This window comes from Populus euphratica, unplaced genomic scaffold (genome assembly GCF_000495115.2).
Source record: "Populus euphratica unplaced genomic scaffold, PopEup_1.0 scaffold52.1, whole genome shotgun sequence".
In the NCBI taxonomy this organism is placed as follows: Eukaryota; Viridiplantae; Streptophyta; class Magnoliopsida; order Malpighiales; family Salicaceae; genus Populus; species Populus euphratica.
This window is the reverse complement of record NW_011499933.1, coordinates 569,698-590,787: the sequence shown is the minus strand read 5'-3', so window position 1 is coordinate 590,787 and position 21,090 is coordinate 569,698. Positions and strand designations below refer to the sequence as shown.

Below are 21,090 nucleotides of genomic sequence, written 5' to 3'. Positions count from 1 at the left end.
AGCAAAAATCGTGGAAAATCTAGGCCCTTTCCTCGATCCAATGAAAAACTTCCATTGCGAAAGTAAAAGACAGTGTGTTAAATCCTTCAAATCGGAGAGTGACACTTGCGCGTAATTTTTCGTGGAATCCACGAGGGTCAAATAAAGCTGGTTCGATAATTGGGTTAAAGAAAAAGATTTGTACTACGGAAGCTTATCTATGCTCTAATTTACATGGATTGGCTGAAGATAAAGGCATAAATGAGTCTCAAATATAGCTGGTTCTTCTTGTTAGGTCCCACGAGCTCCTCCTTTTTTAATCATGAAATCGAGTCTGGGCATGGGGGCCTTGGCCCCGTTCTCTCTTCAACCCAATGAGTTCTCGACATAGAATTTACTAAAGTTTTTGAGAAAAGCTTAATGGCCATGAAAGATTTTAATGGAGAATCCTATGCTTTTATAAAGAGAAAGCAAAAGCATCTTGTGAATGTTAAGATTTTCTTTTCAATAAAAAAACCTCCAAATTAAATCAGCAATAGGTTAAACTCTCGAACTATAATAGAAGAAGATAGCTAGGATAAAAAATTAACTAAAAAATCTCATGTTCTTTCTATTTTAAAAAAGGTAAAAATTAACTTTAAAATTTTCAAGAAAACATGAGTCAAGCTCATAATTAAACCTATTGGGATTAAATATAGGTTTTTAAAGCTTTTTAGTATGTTTGGTATTATACTACATAAGAATTTTTCACTTAAAAATATTTTAAAATTATTTTTTATACTAACATATCAAAATCATAAAAACAACCTAAAATATATTAATTTAAATAAAAAAAATGCTATTAAAAACATAAAGCTAGTACTGTCCTACCCATTATTCACGTAAGCTTTAGGCTCCTTCCAAAGTCATGATCGTGTTCATTCCATGGCATAGGTTCTTGTGCACATGAAGATGGGCGTTTAAGGTTTGCAGGCTGTTGAATTGTATGCTATTAGAATTAGTTGGGGGTAGAACCCAATATGAGAAATTCCTTCTCATAATTTGAAAGAAGAGTTTGATCATAACATCTCATCAATAGATTCATCATCCCATGTTAGGATCAATGAAAGCATGATTACATCCTTCTATTTTCCATTTTTAAACCTTTTTTTGGGTTTTCATCTATTACATTATATGTATTGACTCTCTTTTTTCAAGTAATAGAGTGCTCTAAAATATTTTCAGAATAAGGGTGTCGAGTTGCATAAGTTAACTGTCGACATAGAATTTATGCATGCAAGAAGCCCTTCAGTGATTTTAATTAAGTTTTAAAATTGTAGTTCTTAGGTTCGTATTTGATTAAGAAAATAAAAATAAATATAATTTTGAAATGATCTTAAATTGAATTTCTATGATTTTAAAATAAAAAATATGAGAAAATATATCTCATTTGTCGCTATATTACTGAGCGATTAATATATCTATTAAATATCTATTAATTAATGTTTCCTAGTTGCCTATTGACTCAAGCTCGAGAAGAAAAGCTTGAAGCTTATGAAAGCACGCATTTTGAAAATCACACTAAAAAGAAAGCGACGATGATTGGTGCTTGCATAGAAAAGATTTAATAATTGATCAAAACAAGTACAGCCACTTCTTATTACTCATTAATTTTCTACACCTAATTTGCGAATCCAAGCTTTCAATGTCTTCGATCTTATGGATCTAGCCGAGAGCCGTGCACGTTAATTTAATTATTGAAGCAATAACTCGCAAATTGATTGATAACCACTGAATCAATTGATCCCTCATCCCATGTTCAGATCATTGCAAGCACACTAATTGCAAAATTGCATTCTTTTATTTTCTATTTTTAAACTTATTTGGGATTTTAATCGTTTATATTATAGTGATAATGACATGACTTAGATGAAGTTTTAAATTAAATAAAAAATACATTGATTTAATAAAATTTAATGGATTAAATTGAGTTTTAATAACCTCGTTGATTAGCTAATCTTTATCTAAACTTAAATGAATTAACTCTAAAAATTTTATTTAAAATAATACCAATTCAATAATAAAAATAATTAACTTGAATTCATCCATTGATTTTACACTGCTAACTTTTCATTTTATTTAAAAATAATCCAAACAAACAAAATATGGTTTTGTCAATGTGAAGACAAACTAAAGGAAAAGTAGTGTCAAATCACTAAGGCTTCGTGGCAAATTCTAAGGAGCTCGGCGGACATAGATCACATATTTCCAAAAAAAAATGCTATTATATTTTTGCTAATTAATAGTTCGCTAATAAATTAGTTGGTCGGTAGCTAAGAGGGCAAGTAGCTGGCTGGCTGGCTATGGAGGGGTCCTCGAGTTCATGGATGATGGAGCTTGGCCATATTTAGCTTTGGTTTCCTTTTCTTTCAATAGTAAGTAAAAAAATAATATAAAAAGTATTTCAATCAACATAAAAGTGTAAAATTAATTTTAAATATACACCCTTATATATTATTAACTTCCAATACTATCGTTGGGTGCAAGTAAGGTCATATCTTGGCTCGCAAGACATCAAATCCCTCTGACAAGCAGAATCTCTATGAACCTATGATAGGGTCCTCGCATGGAAAGAAGTAGAAAAAAAAAAATTAAAACCCTGAATAATATCATATTTCAAAATTCGAATCACAAGTTGTGCTTGAGATTATGTTTCGTCTGATCACAGATTTAATCCCATTTAGTTAATAAAAAAACTTATATGGTTTTACGTAAGATTTACTAAAAACTCTTCCTTAACCATTAAAAAAAACTATAATTTATATTTTTTAAAACCAATATTTTTTAAATTAAAATAAGAAAAACTACCAAGATACAGAACAATACCCATTTCTAATCGGATTTGAGTACTCTTAAGAAATGTATTATATAATAACTTATTGTAATTGTGTTTGCCGGGCTATGTCATGATCCAAGCAACGCATATATCAATTGTTAGGTGTGATAATTAGACAGCTGAATATAAAAATAAAGAAATTTCTCGTGTAATAAATACCAATGCCCCACCAAGAATCCCCATACGTATTGTCACGTATCTAGCTGGCCAGCAGCGAGCTTGCTAGCTAGTTCTTTGTCTTTTTTTCAATAAATGGGTGCGATCAATAATTCTTAAAAATGGCTATATGTAGTGCATTTCCATCCTCTGCATTTCCATCTTCAACCAATAATTTTTCCTGCCAATCTTTAATAAGCTTCCAAGACAAGAAAATGTTGTCACACCCAATTCACCAAGCAAATGAAAAAAGTCCCTATGGAGACCTCACAAGAGAAGAATTCTACAAGAAGCACCAAATTCTTCACCAAGAACGCTTCATGTTCAACAAGAAGAACATGAGAATCTTCACTCAATCTTGGCGTCCTGATGATCCCTCTTCTCAGCTAGAAGGGATTGTAGCCATGGTCCATGGCTACTCCTCAGAAAGCAGTTGGCTCAATGAACTAACTGCTATAGCCATAGCCAAAGCTGGATTCTTGGTTTGTGCACTTGACCTACAAGGCCATGGCTATTCAGATGGACTTCGTGGTCACATCCCTAATATCCGATATGTTGTTAGTGATTGCATTATGTTTTTTGACTCGGTCAAGGCTAACAGCCCCAACTTGCCAGCCTTTCTATATGGTGAATCACTAGGAGGAGCAATTTCAATCCTTATATGTTTGAAGCAAGGCTATACATGGGATGGCTTCATTTTAAGTGGTGCTATGTGTGGTATTTCAGCAAAATTTAAACCAATGTGGCCATTAGAGAAGCTACTTCCTTTGGCAGCACTATTTGCGCCCACATGGAAAGTTGTGGCCTCAAAGTCAGTCTCTAGCAGATCATACAAAGAAGAATGGAAGAGAAGGTTGGTAGCCAACAACCCGAATCGCCCGAAGTCAGGGAAGCCTCCGGCAGCGACTGCACTAGAGTTTTTGAGGGTTTGTGAGTACATAAGGATGCATTGCTATGACCTCGGCGTTCCATTTCTAATGGTGCATGGGGAGGATGATTTTGCGTGCGACTTTAGGTCGGCTTGTTTTGCGTATGAATCAGCTTCAAGTAAGGACAAAACATTGAAGATCTTTCCTGGTATGTGGCATATGTTGGTTGGTGAGCCTAAGGAAAATGTCGATCTTGTGTTCGGGACTATCTTGACCTGGTTAAGAGATCATGCTGCGAAGCCGAAGCCAAAGCCAAAACCATGACAAAGTAATCAATTACTGCTAGTTCTATATCTCTCTCACTTGTGTTTGTAGCTATGGCATATGAGTGGTTGTCGCGACAGGTATTGAACAAGTTATTTTATCTTGGAATATTGAGATTCATTATTAGTAATTAAATAAAACTAAATATTCTAAAATATATATTAGTTTTAGAGATTTAAATAAGAAGTTAATTATCTTTAAAAAAATAATATTATCTTTATAATATCTTTTCTTAGGAAAGTTTATTTTTATTATGTATTTTCTTTTAAATTTATCTTTTTAATTATAATTAATTATTTAAACTTTTTTTTTATTTTAAAAAAGGTTGACATACTCATTAATTTGGTTATTCTAAAAAATCTTGACCATAATCCCTTTTAAAAAGAGATTTGTCATCTAAACTATTTCTAAAATAGGCATCGGATACATAAAGATGATAAAAATAAAATTAGGTTTTGACTCATTTATTTTAGTGAGTTTTGAAAAAGGACTCTAAGGTCGCCATTATTATTCAATGGGCTTTATCGACGCTTGAGAAATATTATATAATGATAAATAAATTATTTTATTTTTATTTTTTTCATGAGAATGCTAATACTAAATAAAAAAAATTGGATTTTTCATAATATAAAAAAGGCACTAAAATATCAATATGCACAAAATTTGAATATACAAATGACATAAATATTTATTTCAGATTTGAAATTGACCACAAGAATTGGTAGAAAATACAATAAGATCATATAACATGCATGCATATCACATGCTTTTTAGTTCATTGACTTAGAATTATACGTGCGTGTCTTTCACGAGTTAGTTATTATAACACTCCATCCCGCTAGCAAGATATTATCTGCTTTGGCCAACTAGTCTCACGGATTTGTTCTTGGCAACCACACGTGACCCCAAAACACATATTACTAGTCAAGGTGAGCATACTCATATAAGATTCTCCCTCATATCCTCACCCGTCGAAGTAGTATATTACAACTATAATCATATAAAAATAAAGACAAAAACTTAATTTTCTTCTCTTCTTTCATAGGCTTTGTGTGGAACAAATGATGAGCATATTAGTTAGTAGCTGATTTGGTGTGCAAATAAGTGTCACTTTTTTTCTTTAGCAACTCTTTTCTTATATATATATATTTCAGAAGGTTTGGTAATGGTGTTGTGATGGGAGTTTGTGGAGGAAATGTGGGGTTGATAGTGGTGAAGGTTATGGTAATGAATATAGCGGGGTCAATGGTAGTCGAGAATGTTCTTAGAGGAGAGATTTCTTTTTGTTTTTTTTTAGTTTTTAGGTTGGAGAAAGATCCAATTTACAGGTCATAGTTAAAATTAGGTTATGACAGTTGCCCTGTATTTACAATGCTTACGACACGAAGTCTTTTATAATGAATGACTTATTCTAGATCTTTTTAATTTTATGGGTGACCTGCCCAAGTTGTGAAAAAAATAAAAAAATAATCTTATTATAATAGGTGACCTATCTAAATGGTCTTGTTCTAATAATCTTATTTTTATGGGTGATCTATTAAGTGGTCTCATTCATAGAGGTGACCTTTACAAGTTAACTAAAATTGCTTAAAATTGTATTTTTTGTTTTCTAATTTTTCAAAGTATATATAAAAATTGAGTTGAGAGTGAAGATCATGGCCAACCAATCATATGACCATATGCCAAAAATATATTAAATATGTAAACAAACTTTGTTTGATTTCTAACATTCAAATTCAAAGTACTAAGCTATGCTATTTTTTTTTAATCACTTTGCTCAATTGTTATGTATGTTTGCATGCAAAGAAAACTATTAAATGTACCTCATCCATATGAATCAAAACAAATATATATATTGTTATAAGTATAAACTTAATTAATTAACTAATAATAATATTTAAAATATAGTATAACCTCAATTGAATAATATTTTTATCTAGCCTCAATTTAAATTTGATTTTAAATAATATCCAATGTCACTATTTATTCTATTTTTTATAATAATCTAGTATATTAATTTAAAAAAATCATTTAGAAGATGACATTGGATAAATGAGTAATAATTATACTACCTATCCTTTATCTTGAATAAAAAAACTTAAAGAGTTCTAATAACTTTCCACACATACATACTAACCATTCATCAACATAAACATGTGTTTGGTTTGGCATGTTAAAAAAATTAATTCCAAGGAAGCTGATACTCTTTATGCATCACCATTGATTTTGATTCGGGAAAGGAATGCAACTTTCTTTCTACTCATTGAAAATAATACACTTCGTGTGCTTAATTTTTAAAATCATACTAGCTAATCAAAGCTGGAATCTCCATTAAAAAACTACATGTAATTTGCTATCTTTAAAAGCTCTAATTCCTATCTTTTCTCAAATCTTGATATTTGTGTAATGATGTGTTGGTTTCTCGATCAAAAATATATTTACATCTTTAAAATAAATTATGAATAAATAAAAAATTAAATAAAAAATGTTTAATTCATATATTTTATAAATCAAAAAGTTTTCAATCTTATATTTAAACACTACATGATTTTTTTTAGTTGATATATTAGAAACTTAAAGAGTTAAAATTGAATTTATAGAGCATAAAAGTTTTTAGAAGAGATAGACCATATGCCAAGTGACTTTTGGATTTAAGCCATATGTATGTACTTACTCGACTTGAGCCTGATCTTGGGCTTGGGTTAATTTACTACATTTTCTTGGACAATTTATTTTTAAAGGAATTATGTCTAGTTTTTAAGGAAAACAATTGCTTGATTTTTTTTATCTAGTTACGGTAATTGTTATAATTAGTTCTGCATTCATTTTGGTTTTCTAGCATTCTTTTTTCTTTAGTCATTCTAGAGCTTATATTGATTAATTCGTAAAAACTTTAGACTAAATTTGGCTTTCCATGGCTATATTAGGTTGGTTATTGACATGCAAAACAAGTTCCATACCATAATGATGTAACCATATTATTCGATAGTTTCACCCACTTTTACCTAATGTTTTGTCCATGTTTTATATGTAAAATGCCTTGATATTCTTTGTTTTATGTTTTGAAGGCACTTTTGGATGAAAAATGCAAAAAGGAGTAAATTGGAGATAATTGGCAGATTTGACGTTCAGTCGATGTTTTGTGCAGAGTGTGAGTTCTAGAGATCAAAATGAAGTGATTCCAGTGGCTCTAAAAAGCTAACATCCATACCTTTTTGGAAATGTAATGCAAGAAAAATACAAAGAGGAAGATCATGGAAATCACATCCTTCAAAGTCAAATCTCGTATTCTGCCACTGTTGACCTTTGTCCATTCAAAATTCCATATCTGGAGCTATAGAAGTCCAATTGATGCAAACTCAATTTTGTTGGATTCCTGACTCAAAGGTCTAGAAACGCTCCAATTTTCAGCCAAAAACGATGTCAGATGTGGGCGATATGATTTTTCAAAGATGACAACTGAATTCTGCCAGCAATCAGGTTTCGTGAAGAAATGAGTCCAAATTATGTTTCGAAGCTTCTAAACTATCATCCAAGTTATAATTTCAGCAATTTAGCCCCTCTAGTAAATCAATCTAGAAGGTCAAGAAAAGTAGCCACCAACCTCAATCCACCAACCTCAAATCACCAACCACAAACCAGCTGCAAGTTGGAATGCTGCCATTGTCAAAGAAGGAGGCTACAATGGTGGGTTGTTTGTGGTGACTACTAATGTCAAAGTTTGGCAAGTTTGGCAGCCACCATTGTTGATAAAGAAGCAAGAGGAGCTGCCATTGAAGCCTATATATAGACATCAAGAGAGCCAAGAAAGAAGAGGAGGGAGTGCAATAGAATCAAAGAAAGGTGGTAGCAACTAGAAGTGAAGAAACACAAACTCTCCTCTCTACATACTAGAAATAATGCTTTCCTTTATCTTTAGGAGTAGTTGTTCAATAGATATGCAAGGCTAAGCTCTTTTCTTGGTTGCAAGGACGCAGAAACTTTCAGATTTCAAGAACTGTGAGATTTATTCTTCATTTATTTTCAGTTTGTATTATGAATGAGAATGATTGTTTTCCTATGCATGTTTTCTATGATTGTTGTTGATAATTGCTAGAGCGGACTCTAAGTTATTATTGTGAACAATCTATTGCTAAGTTTGGTATCAAAACCGGAGTTAGGGTATATAAACTTGTGAAGCAACTAAGCTTGATAATTGTGGCGGAACTACGTTATTAAACTTAGGGAAAACATTCGATCAAAGCAACACAAGCAGACAACTTGGTTGTTAAGATTAATGAATTTATCTAGATCTTAAGGCTGCCATTAGATTAAATCATTAGTGCGGACACTGTGATTATTTGTTGGTTAGGGCTAGTTATACGGCGGATCCGTTAATTAACCAAAGTTAAGAAAAGATAAAAATTCAGAATATAAACTGGAGTTTCGTTTCAAGGATCGGTTCTGATTTCTGTAGGTGGATGTGTGCTTGTGACCAAGGTTTGTTTTCTTGATAAATTTCAGTTTTAATTGATTGTGTTCACTAGTTTAATTTCTTCCATAGTTTAGATTATCACAAATCAAAACCCCCCAATTGCATAACGTATAGCATAAAAATCTAAACTAAATCTTCCTCGTGGGATCGATCCCTTGCTTGCTCTATACTATCTTGTGTGATTTAAGTGTAAGGGTAATTAATTTGTGCGACCGCGACATCGCAACACATAACAGGGAATCCCTTGATACTTGAATTAGAAGATGCACGAGGGATGAAGCATGTGTGTGAAGATAGAATGTGTGGTAGGGAGAACAACTTTGTATGTGAAACAAGAGAGTAACGGAGTTAAGTGATCTTGTTTCTATTTTTACTTTATGGCCTGTGATATTTATAAATATCTCAGGTTACATAAGCTTACCTGTTGGAGATGGAGAAATGATGAGAAATGTCTGATTTTCTAGAAAGTTGTTATTGATTGTTATGCTATATTTGCCATTAAGAGAATAAATTGGTGCTTGATAGTAAGTCATTGTAAAAAGAGATAGCCAAGTCAAGAGAGTTGGTGAAAATTAGACTTTGGATAACTATCAATAAAAAAATTAGTCAGAAATAATTTGAAAAGGATAGTTTTTGAAGAGGAATGATCATTGCAGGCTAAAAATAGTGGTGTATGAGTCAAGATTATATCTTTTCATGCATGTCCTATTGAATGACATTTCAAGCCATTTGAGTAGATATAATTCATTAATTTATCTGTAACACATCAAATTGTAATATAATATATTAATCAAAATAGTTCAAGGTAAATTTAGAAAACTCATATCACAATCACTTCATTCAAAAATGGACAATGACAAGTTAAATATAGGATTGAAGGAGCATATAAAGAAAAAGCCTTACCAAAATGGCCTTGAAAACACACATCGGGTAGGATATCAAGTTGAGCTGTACACTAACTCCATTCTGACTTTCTTAGTCTACTGATACATAAAGTTCAGGACAGTAAATATTTATATTATTCACATAGTGCAACATCAATGGAAAAAAAAAAACGGTATATAGGAGCATAACACTTTTATAATTTTTATAAACTTAAAGTTTAAAATGGCTAACAAATAAATGATGCAAGACAATTTAGGAGTTGTTCTGAATATGCTTTGGAGGCTATTTAAAGTTATAATGAAGTGGAATTCTGTTGGGAATTCTATTAAAGTCATAGTAATAGGGTTTATAAGAGTTATAACTAGGAGATAGAAAACTCTAAGCTTCCCATTTGGGGTTCTTAAGAGTTGATACTTAAAGGAGATTGAATCACCCAATCAAAAATGAATTGATAGAATTTTATTCATAAATTTCAAATTTTAATACTGGTTTTCAATTTTTTCCCCTTTTACTTGCTTATAAGTCCTAAAGGGGAAAAAAAAAAAAGATGGTGGTGTAGCTAGCTTGTCCTTGGAAAAAACAAATTCATGAACATTCTAGCATGGCCTATTGTTATTTTTGTATAGCCATGTCTTTTTGGAGTACATACATGTGGTAGTATATGTTCATTAAGGAGCGGCGTTTTGGTTAAACTATAGTTACAAAAAGGACATTGCTTGCTACAAAAATAGCAAAGTGGTGTTACAATACATGGTAGGTGGCTTGGCAATAACATATCATTTTATGTTTTCTTTTCTTTTATGTTTTGTGAACTATATATGTGAACTTTGAATTTTTTTTCATATGTATGATTTATTAAGGATCTGTTGCATTATACCTACAATATTTTTCATTTGGGTCTTATATTATTGGTACAATCTTATGATTTTACGATCCAAGTTTTTAGAGCTTTCAACCATTGGAGTTTAAAAAAGCATTAATCAAGTATATTAGATTCTTGGTATTTCTTTTCATGGATTTTGAAGTTTGATATTCTGGTGACTTGTAAACTTTGGGTGAAATTTGATGGTGGGAGCATAACGCAATGTATTAGTTTTCTTCTCTCTGTTTTTTTTTCTTGTCTCAATAGTTAGAAGATGAATTTGTTTAATCAAGGGGGGATAAATTATAACACCTACACTTAATTCATCAATTTGGTAGCTTGTTTGACCTAAATGGGTAGTTTTAGTCATTATCTCTTTGTTGATTGGGGTTATTAAATCAGTGGTCATGAGCGATTATGTTTTTCTTTGGATTCATGCAAGTTTGCTGTTTTGTTTTTCACGCATCTTAATATTCCTATCGCTTTTTGGTGGGTCTTGGATTTGATTCTCCCTCATCCCTGACACGACTAAAAGATTGATGTCTTCTCCCAAGTGCAGGAGTGTCGAAGTAATAAATAACCCGGCAAGACCGGGGTCGAACCACAGGGAGGTTAATTGTACAAATTATAGACAACAATTATAAGCAACAATAATAGCAATAATAACAACAACAACTATAATAATAATAATAATAATAATAATAATAATAATAATAGTAGTAGTAGTAGTAGTAGTAGTAGTAGTAATAATAATAATAGTAGTAGTAATAATAATAATAATAATAAAGAAAGAGAAGAAGAAGAAGATGATGATAACTTGGAGATGGAAAATTAATGTAAGGATTAAACAATAATAATAACAAATGTCAAGGTTAGAGGTTCCACTAATGGTATATCAAACAAGTATAGTATAAACTCTTATGATTGAATTGGAAACCACACACAAACGAGGTTCTAATCAGATTATATATTGTTAACATGATTACATTAGTCATCTTATTCGATTAATGCTAATACTTGTAAATCTCGTCAAGCATTCATGATTATAACTTATGTTAACAACAAATCAAGTTCCTTTCATAGCTCAGATGTCGGTTATACCATACAATATGGGCTATGAAAGTGCCAAGCATTTGTTGTACCAAGTGTTATACAACATAAATCAAGATTAGTCATTTAACAAGCAAAGTATTAAAGAGTGAACAAGATAACAAATATAAAACATGTTAGTATCAAACATTAAAGTTCATATTAAGTTTACATTATACTTATTCTTACACCATTAGTGTAACCTTTTCACCTTGACATAATTAACTTAGCTAAACATAATGAAAGAAAGCAAAATAGATAAACAAAATAAGAACATAAAAGCTAACTAAGTAAAGGAAAGGAAATGAAAAGTATAAACTTAATATTAACGAAAGCAAAGCATAAACATTACAAAAAATACAAAGAGAGAAAGGAAGAGCATGATCATGATCTGGAAACCAAGATGCCTAAATGCATGGCAAATGCCTCTTTTTATAGGCCAAAATTGGGAACTATTGATTTGATGACTAATTGATAAGTGGGTGGCCAACTTTTAACTTGGTGGCAATCCTTATCTTCTCTTGTCTGCCCAAAACGTCATTGATAAAGTTAAAATTGGAGCCAGTTGCAAACATAAAAGTTATAGGCAATTGTCTCAGCTTTCTTATGTAAACAATGCAGCTCATTTGGACTTCTAGAACTCCAGATATGGCTAAAATACTGAACAGTGCTCGGGCTGGAAGATAGATTCGGGCTTCTTTGTTGTTGCTATAATTGGGACTTGAAAATGGCCTTTTTAGATCTTGGGCTCCATATGAAAGTTGTAGGCCTATGTTTTACCTTTCCATCCATATAAATGAGAACTAAATCTGAGATATATAGCCCCATATATGACCCAATTACCGAATAGTGTTCCGGTTTGGATTGCAACGACATCTCTTTTCTAAGTTTGGCCATCTCTTTATCCTTGCAATTTAAGTTCTTAAAGTCATCAATCAATCCTTTCATTTATGTGATAGGCCTGCATTTAAAATGAACATTTACCACAAATTAAAGGTATCTTATATTATTAGATATATTATTATAAAACATACTTTGATTAAGGAGTTATTGATACTTGAAGTGCAAAATGATGATATAAAACCATGATAAAAATGCACTTTTAAGTACTAATCACACCCCCCAACCAGCTTATTACTAGTCCCTAGTAATCAAAGCGTAAAATAGAAAAACAATTTGCAAATTCCACAAAGCAAGGTATTCATCATTTAACTTCCATTAATCTATCCAGATAAACAAACTCTCATTAAATTTATATACTTGCTCAATACCTCTTAACAAGATATTAATAAACCTTTCTTTTGTGCTCAATGTATCAACACATAATTATGGGGCTTTTCTTGGAAGAAAACAAAATTTTTTTTCTAATGTTTAAGGTTAGCTTCCTTGGGCTGGGATTATTATTTTTGTCTTTTTTTTTCTTTTTTTTTTAAATATATATACATATAATTTAAAAACATCATGCATCTTTAATCCATGTAACGAGCTTTCAGCTAATGACTCCCAGACCAGTTGGTCTTAGGGCATTAGGTGTTAAGACACCCCTACGAGCTTAGTAACTCGGGTCGTAGATACTGATATGTAGATAGTGCAATGTTTGATTTCCTTAAGCTTTTTTCCTCAACCCATGTAACAAGCGTTGGGCCAATAGCTCCCAAGTCAGTTGACTTTAGGGTATTAGGTGTTAAAACACCCCTTCGGGCTTAATTACTTAGGTTAGGGAGGCTACGAAACCAAACTTATCTACATTTTTATTATCATCATTTTTTCTTTTTTTTTCTTTTTTTTTCATGTTTTTTTTTCTTAATTATATACAATCCCTTTCCCTTAGTTGTTACCTTTAACAAAAGAACATAAATAATGTAATAATCAAATATGCAACCCACAATCATATGTTAAAGTGTGTGTATGTAAATTAAGGTTTAAGAATACATGTTAATTAAGTATATGAGCAGAATTAAGTGATAACAATGCGAGAGTTTGTAAACCTGAATATTTCAAGAAGTATTGTAATAGACCTTGTTAAGAATGGTTACTAAGATGCGTCTCAAGAGTCACTTTAACAAAAGAGCTCCTTTACTCTGTCATCCTAGTAACAACAATTATACACATGCTTTATGAAATGAAAAATAATTTTTTTTTATCAACTACTACCCTCTCCCCCCAACCAAAACGAGACATTGTCCTCAATGTTTTAAGGTAGAAAGATAGAGTATAGAAGATATCACCTGAAATAACGAACACCGACAAACCTGAAACACACTAAAACAAAAATAAGAAATAACAAAACACAATAATAAAACCAAAAGACATAAAAATTCACAAATGAAGGCTCAAATCCAATCTAAGCTTTTTACGGCTTTCCTTAAATGACCAATTTATGCGACTCATGGAAGGATTGTTGCGATGTCATGGTCGCACAAATTAATTACCCTAGCTTAAAACACAACACACAAGATAGTATAGAGCAAGCAAGGGGTCGATCCCACAAGGAAGATTTAGTTTAGATTTTTATGCTATACGTTATGCAATTGGGGGGTTTTGATTTGTGATGATCTAAACTATGGAAGAAATTAAACTAGTAAACAAAATCAATTGAAATCGAAATTTATCAAGAAAATAAACCTTGGTTGCAAGCACACATCCACCAATGGAAATTAGAACCGATCCTTGAAACAAAACTACAATTTATATTCTGAATTTTTATCTTTTCTTAATGTTGGTTAATTAACGGATCCGCCGTATAATTAACCCTAACCAACAAATAATCACAATGTTCGCATTAATGATTTAGTTCAATGGCAACCCTAAGAACTAGATATTTGAGTGTTTTCCCTAAGTTTAATAATGTAGTTCCGCCACAATTATCAAGCTTAGTTGCTTCACAAGTTCATACATCACAACTCCGGTTTTGATATCAAACTTAGCAATAAATTGTTCACAATAATAACTTAGAGTTCCGCTCTAGCAATTATCAACAACAATCATAGAAAATATGCATAGGAAAACAACCATACTTATTCATAATATAAACTGAAAATAAAAGGAAGAATAAATCTCACGGTTCTTGAAATCCGAAGGTTTGTTGTGTCCTTGCAACCAAGAAAAGAGCTTAGCCTTGCATAACCATTGAACAACTACTCTTAAAGAATGAAGAGAGCATGATTTTTTGGGTTTGTAGAGGAGAGAATTTGTGTTTCTTCACTTCTGGCTGCTGCCCCCCTTCTCTCCTCTCTCTCTTTCTTTTTATATGCTAAGAAACCCTAGTTCCTAATTTACAAAGTAGTCCTCCCTTAAGTTGACAATTGACATTTAAGTACTTCTATAACTATTTTTCCTAAAAAAAAGAAATAGCCTTGCATGAAATCTTCAAACTCTGACTTAGAGGAGCTAAATTGCTGATATAAAAACTTGGATGACGGTTTAGAAGCTTCGAAACATAATTTGGACTCATTTCTTCACGAAACCTGATTGCTGGCAGAATTCATTTGTCATCTTTGAAAAATCATTTCTCCCTCATATGACATCGTTTGTGGATGAAATTTGGAGCGTTTATAGTCCTCTGAGTCGAGAATCCAAAAAAATTGAGTTTGCATAAAGTGGACTTCTATAGCTCCAGATATTGAATTTTGAATAGACAAAGGTCAACAGTGGCAGAATGCGAGATTTGACTTTGAAGGATGTGATTTCCATGATCTTCCTCTTTTTATTTTTCTTGCATTGCATTTCCAGAAAGGTATGGATGTTAGCTTTTTATTGCCACTAGAATCACTTCATTTCGATCTCTAGAACTCACGCTCTGCACAAAACATTGATTGAATGTCAAATCTGCCAATTATCTCCAATTTACTCCTTTTTGCATTTTTCATCCAAAAGTGCCTTCAAAACATAAAACAAAGAATATCAAGGCATTTTACATATAAAACATGGACAAAACATTAGGTAAATATGGGTGAAACTATCGAATAATATGGTTACATCAAATACCCCCACACTTAGCTGTTTCTCGTCCTCGAGAAAGGATAAATAAAATTAAATTGAATTGAAAATAACCATGATTAATCTCTTAATCTCCCATCAATATCTAAGAGTACAAGAATTATAAATAAGAATATAATAAAAAAGGATAAAATAAATAAATTTTTATGAATTTGTTTACATGCAAACTTCAAAATTCAATCAATCGTCGGGATTTAAATAAAATCTATGCCATGCCAAAGTGATAGGTCTTCTCATTGATATACACTCCAACACTCATGTGTTTAGGGTTTATGTGTTTAAATCTCTCAAATTCAATCAAAGAGTATGTTCTACCATAAGCTTGCTTTTCAATCTCATCTTCATTACTAACATATTACAAACAATGCATGAATCAAAAGGTCTTATTTTCCGGTTGTAATGGGGCTAAGGTTAAGGTGAGGTAAAAGAGAGTAAAAGAAAAGGTTCAAATCAAAGAAAGTAGAGCATTCCGAAAAATGATATTTCAAACAAGATATTCCATCAAAGCTCATAAATTTTTCATCTTTAATCACCAATGCTTAACTCCTTTTGATTGTAAGCTCTTTTAACATAAAATCTTAAGAACATAAAGGAACATTTTTTTTTCTTCTTTTTTTTTTTTTCTTTTTTTTTTTGTAATTTTGCCCATCTTTTCATCAAGCATCACTTCTTCTATCTTTTCATATAATTTCCAACCATAATTCCATGAAGTATCACAAGTACATGCTCTACTAATCCTTGGCCAGGGGAAAAGGAAAATATATATAAAGTTAAGGCTTATACATGGATAAAGCAAACATGGATAAAGCAAAGAAAAGATAAATAAGCTCAAAAGGGGCTCACTAAGGATAATATGCTTTAGGTTGGCTTTTTGGTTCAAGTGCTTTAAAATTCCTATTGCTTTTATCATCTTCATGTATATTTGTAATGTAATATAATCTCAATAAGATATGAAACAAGTTCTAGAGATACATATCATTGAAAGAATGCACCTCAAAGAATACAATGTTGAAGGCTCAAAAACTTGCAGTGGTATAACACTATAAAATCAACATGGCATATTCTCAAAGTCAATCCCTAAACCAATTAAACCTTAAAATTTGCATGCATATTCTTTCATTTGATTTATATCTTCATCTATCTCAATTAATTCTTATACATAATACTCATATTCTCAAAAACCAATGGGAGTTAAAAAGATCAAACATAAATTTTTATTTTTTTTTAAGAACAACAAAGAAAACTAAAATAAGAAAATAAAAATTCTCCCAATACCCCCACACTTAAAACACAACATTGTCCTCAATGTTGAAATAAAAGCAAAGGAACATAAGAGAATGATAGAAAATAAATTAAAATACAAAAAAAATAAAAGATAAGGAAAAAGAGAGCAAATCTGATTTTTCTTTTTGTGTGCTGGGTTGCCTCCCAGTAAGCGCTTTTGGTTTATGTCATTGGCTTGACATGTGGCATGCTCATTCTTCATAGATTGGTTCAGCTAACTCTACAGGAGCGGTGAGTTCTGCCGTCCAACCTTCATAGAAAGGTTTCAAACGATGTCCATTGACCTTGAGTACTTTACTGGTTTCTAAACTTGTAATTTCAACTGCACCATAAGGAAAAATATTAGAAACAATAAAGGGTCCAATCCAACGAGAGCGCAATTTTCCAGGAAAAAGTTTTAAACGCGAATGATAAAGAAGGACTTTGTCTCCAACATGAAATTCCTTTCTTGTAAGCATTCGGTCATGAAGATTCTTAGTCTTTTCTTTATAAATTCTTGCATTCTCGTAAGCATCATTTCGAATTTCTTCCAACTCTTGCAGTTGCAATTTTCTTGCAATCTCAGCAGCATCATAATCCATGTTGCATTGTTTAATGGCCCAAAAAGCTTTGTGTTCAAGCTCCACCAGTAGATGACATGCTTTCCCATAAATCATTCTATAAGGTGACATTCCTATAGGTGATTTATAAGCAGTCCTATAAGCCCAAAGTGCATCTCCAAGGCGTAGACTCCAATCTCGTCGGTTAGGTTGCACTGTTTTCTCTAAAATGGACTTGATTTCTCGATTAGAAATTTCAGCTTGGCCATTCGTTTGCGGATGATATGCTGTGGATGTTCGATGAGTCACATGATATTTGCGTAGCAATGCTTCCATGGAACGATTGCAGAAATGAGTGCCACGATCACTGATGATAGCTTTAGGGATGCCAAACCTATCAAATATGTGAGTCCTAACAAAATCTAAAACAACCTTAGCATCGTTAGTTCGTGTGGCTTTCGCCTCAATCCATTTGGACACATAATCAACAGCAAGAAGAATATAAAGATTTCCAAAAGAAGAAGGAAATGGACCCATAAAGTCAATACCCCAAACATCAAAAATTTCACTTACAAGAATATTTATTAAAGGCATTTGATTTTTATGAGTGATATTACCTATTCTTTGGCATTTTTCACATGATTTGTAGAAGTGATATGCATCTTTAACAATAGAAGGCCAATAGAAACCACTTTCAAGTACCTTGTGGGCTGTTCTTTTTGCTCCAAAATGCCCACCACAAGAATGAGAATGACAAAAAGTGAGAATGGAATGAAATTCATCCTGTGGTACACATCTCCTTACTACTTGATCCACACAAAATTTCCACAAGTAAGGAGTATCCCAAAAATAATATTTAGCATCAGCTCGTAACTTGTCCTTTTGGGATGTAGACAAACCTGGAGGGAATTCTTTGGTGACTAAATAGTTCACCAAATCAGCATACCATGGTCTTGTAGAGGAGTGCAACATATACAACTGTTCATCAAGAAATGTTTCTCTTATTGTTTCAGTTGGAATATCATCGGTCCTCAGTTGACTCAAATGATCAGCCACATGGTTTTCGGCACCTTTTTTGTCTTTGATCTCAAGATCGAATTCTTGTAAAAGCAAGATCCACCTAATCAGTCTTGGTTTAGACTCCTTCTTCTTCAAAAGATACCTGAGAGCTGCATGGTCAGTAAAAACAATGACTTTTGTACCAAGTAGATATAACCTGAATTTTTCAAGAGCAAACACTACTGCAAAAAGTTCCTTTTCAATCGTATGGTAATTGCATTGTGCTCCATCCAACATACGAGAAGCGTAGGCAATAACATGCAAATTCTTCCCAATTCTTTGCCCAAGCACAACTCCTACCGCATAGTCACTCGCATCACACATTATCTCAAAAGGTTCATCCCAATTTGGTGGTTGGATGATAGGGGCAGATGTGACACGTCTCTTAAGCTCATCATGGGCATCTTTACAGGCTTGATCAAACACAAAATCCACTTCTTTGGCTAATAGTCTGCACAAAGGTGCTGTAATCTTCGAGAAATCTTTGATAAAGCGTCGATAGAAACCTGCATGACCTAGAAAAGAATGAACTTCCCTCACGCATGAGGGGTAAGGCAATGATGAAATAACATCTATCTTAGCTTTATCAACTTGTAATCCACATAAAGACACAACATGCCCAAGAACTATTCCTTGTTCTACCATAAAATAACACTTTTCATAGTTCAAGACAAGGTTTGTTTCAATGCAGCTTTTTAGGATCAAAGATAAATTTTCTAGACATTTATCAAAAGAATCACCATACACCGTGAAATCATCCATAAAAACCTCGATTATTCTTTCAACATAGTCAGAAAAAATACTCATCATGCATCTTTGAAAAGTTGCAGGAGCATTACAAAGACCAAAAGGCATTCTCTTATATGCATATGTACCCATATGTAACAATTCCTGTTTCACAGTATGATCAAGAAAAGACAACAATTTATCATAATAACCATTAACATTTAACAAACTTATGGGTTTATGGTGAATGTGCAATTGAGCCCAAGAGGAAATATGAAAGATCTCTTCCAATGTGCCTAGACCACCTGGTAAAGCAATGAAGGCATCAGCATGGTTAAACATTGCATTCATTCAAGCTGACATTATGGAGACCTGAAGTTCCTCTCCAATTGTTTTTCCAATGATGTCCCCTTGTGCCAAAGCTTCAGGGACGACCCCCAAAACTTGACTACCTCCTAAAAATACAGCTATTGACACACCTCCCATTAACCCAAGACTGCCTCCCCCATACACTAAATGAATCTTTCTCTCAGCTAACACCTGACCAAGATGATTTGCTGATTCTAAAAACTCCTTTTCTTTCCCAGGACTAGATCCACCGAAAACACAAATATTTCTTATTTGATGACTTGAGGAACTTGCCATTTCTACACACTTCTGTATTTGTTGAATGTATGGGTTGAGTAGAAATGAAAGGAAGGAAAAGAGGGTTTTATAAATGAGAAATTAGAAAGGCAATCATAACACCTATATGTAGGCCAGCTGGAGTCTCACACACTCTCTCTCTCTTTATTTATTTACTTTTTGAAAAAGCATGTATATGTACAGGTAGTTGTGATTGTGGCTCACATCTTCCCTTGGTTTTACGTTCAAGAACGGTTTTACGTCCAAGAACGGCTTAAACGCCCTCTATGGGTCGGGGATAGGCTTCCCATCCAGTTTTCTTAAAAACTGGCAAACAGGGTCTTTTTTAGTCAGATTCCCAAGAGTAAGTCGATCATGTTCTTTATGAAATAGTGGCCATAAATCATGAATTGCACGATGCACATCTCCACTAGGATGCGTCTCAAGAATCAATAGAAGATTATCTAAAGACTCCTTACTCAGGCCATCCTTAATAAATTGTATTTTATCTTCACGGTTTATAGATACCATTCCTAAAGAACGACATTGTGTATTACAAGTCCATCTAGCACATCGATGACAGACTTCTAGTCATTTTGCACGACGTTTCTTTGCAAAAGTGCTTTTACCTGTTCCAGTCATATGTGAAATGAAGGAGTTAGAGGACTCACCTGATAATCAGACCTTTGCTTCAATCAACCAGTGAATATCTTCAGGAATTCCATGATTCATTAACAATCTCAATCTTGCACATCTAGCATGGTAAATTTTTGTAATCGCATTCTGAGGCAGAGCGGGAAAATACTTTTTCAATTTTTCAAGATTAGTGTCCATTTTCAAATGAGAATTAGAAGAGAGATTCAAAGAATTGCACAAATATATACATAAATATCAGTTATTGTGGGAAACTGAAAGAACCGACTTAAGTCATGGAGTACCGTTGTCCGCCATTTGACCGGGATGAGAGAAACTAGCAAAAATCACTCAAAAAGAAACACAAAAAAGAAAATGTGAGAAAAACAAAATAATCAACCTTTATCTACAAGATCATTCAAACCAGCTGATTCATTTTCACTAGGAAAATTATCAAAGTAAGCTTTCAAACGATGGCCATTTTCATTAAAATCGTTGTCATTCATTGAATTCTCAATATCACAGGCCCCATAAGGATTGGTCCATCTTAATCTTAGCTCTTTAGGGAATGCATAGAGTTGAGAATCATAAAACAAAACTTTTTGACCAGTGTCAATTTTTGGACAATTTTCACATGTTTTGCAGAATGCATGTGTGTCCTTGAACATGGTGGGCCAATAAAATCCATTTTGAAAGATTTTTGCAGCTGTCTT

General features: G+C 32.6%; 1 protein-coding gene across 1 annotated transcript; it reads left to right on the top strand.

The window, feature by feature from the left end:
* Positions 1-3,132: 3,132 nt before the first annotated feature.
* On the top strand, positions 3,133-4,203 carry LOC105136304 (caffeoylshikimate esterase-like). Its single transcript, XM_011041594.1, has one exon. The coding sequence runs from the start codon at positions 3,133-3,135 to the stop codon at positions 4,201-4,203; it is 1,071 nt and encodes a 356-aa protein (XP_011039896.1).
* The last annotated feature ends 16,887 nt before the right edge of the window (positions 4,204-21,090 follow it).

What these genes read in the sequence shown, in the direction of transcription:
- LOC105136304 (XM_011041594.1), top strand. Translation starts at nt 3,133, where the DNA reads ATGGCTATATGTAGTGCATTTCCATCCTCTGCATTTCCATCTTCAACC.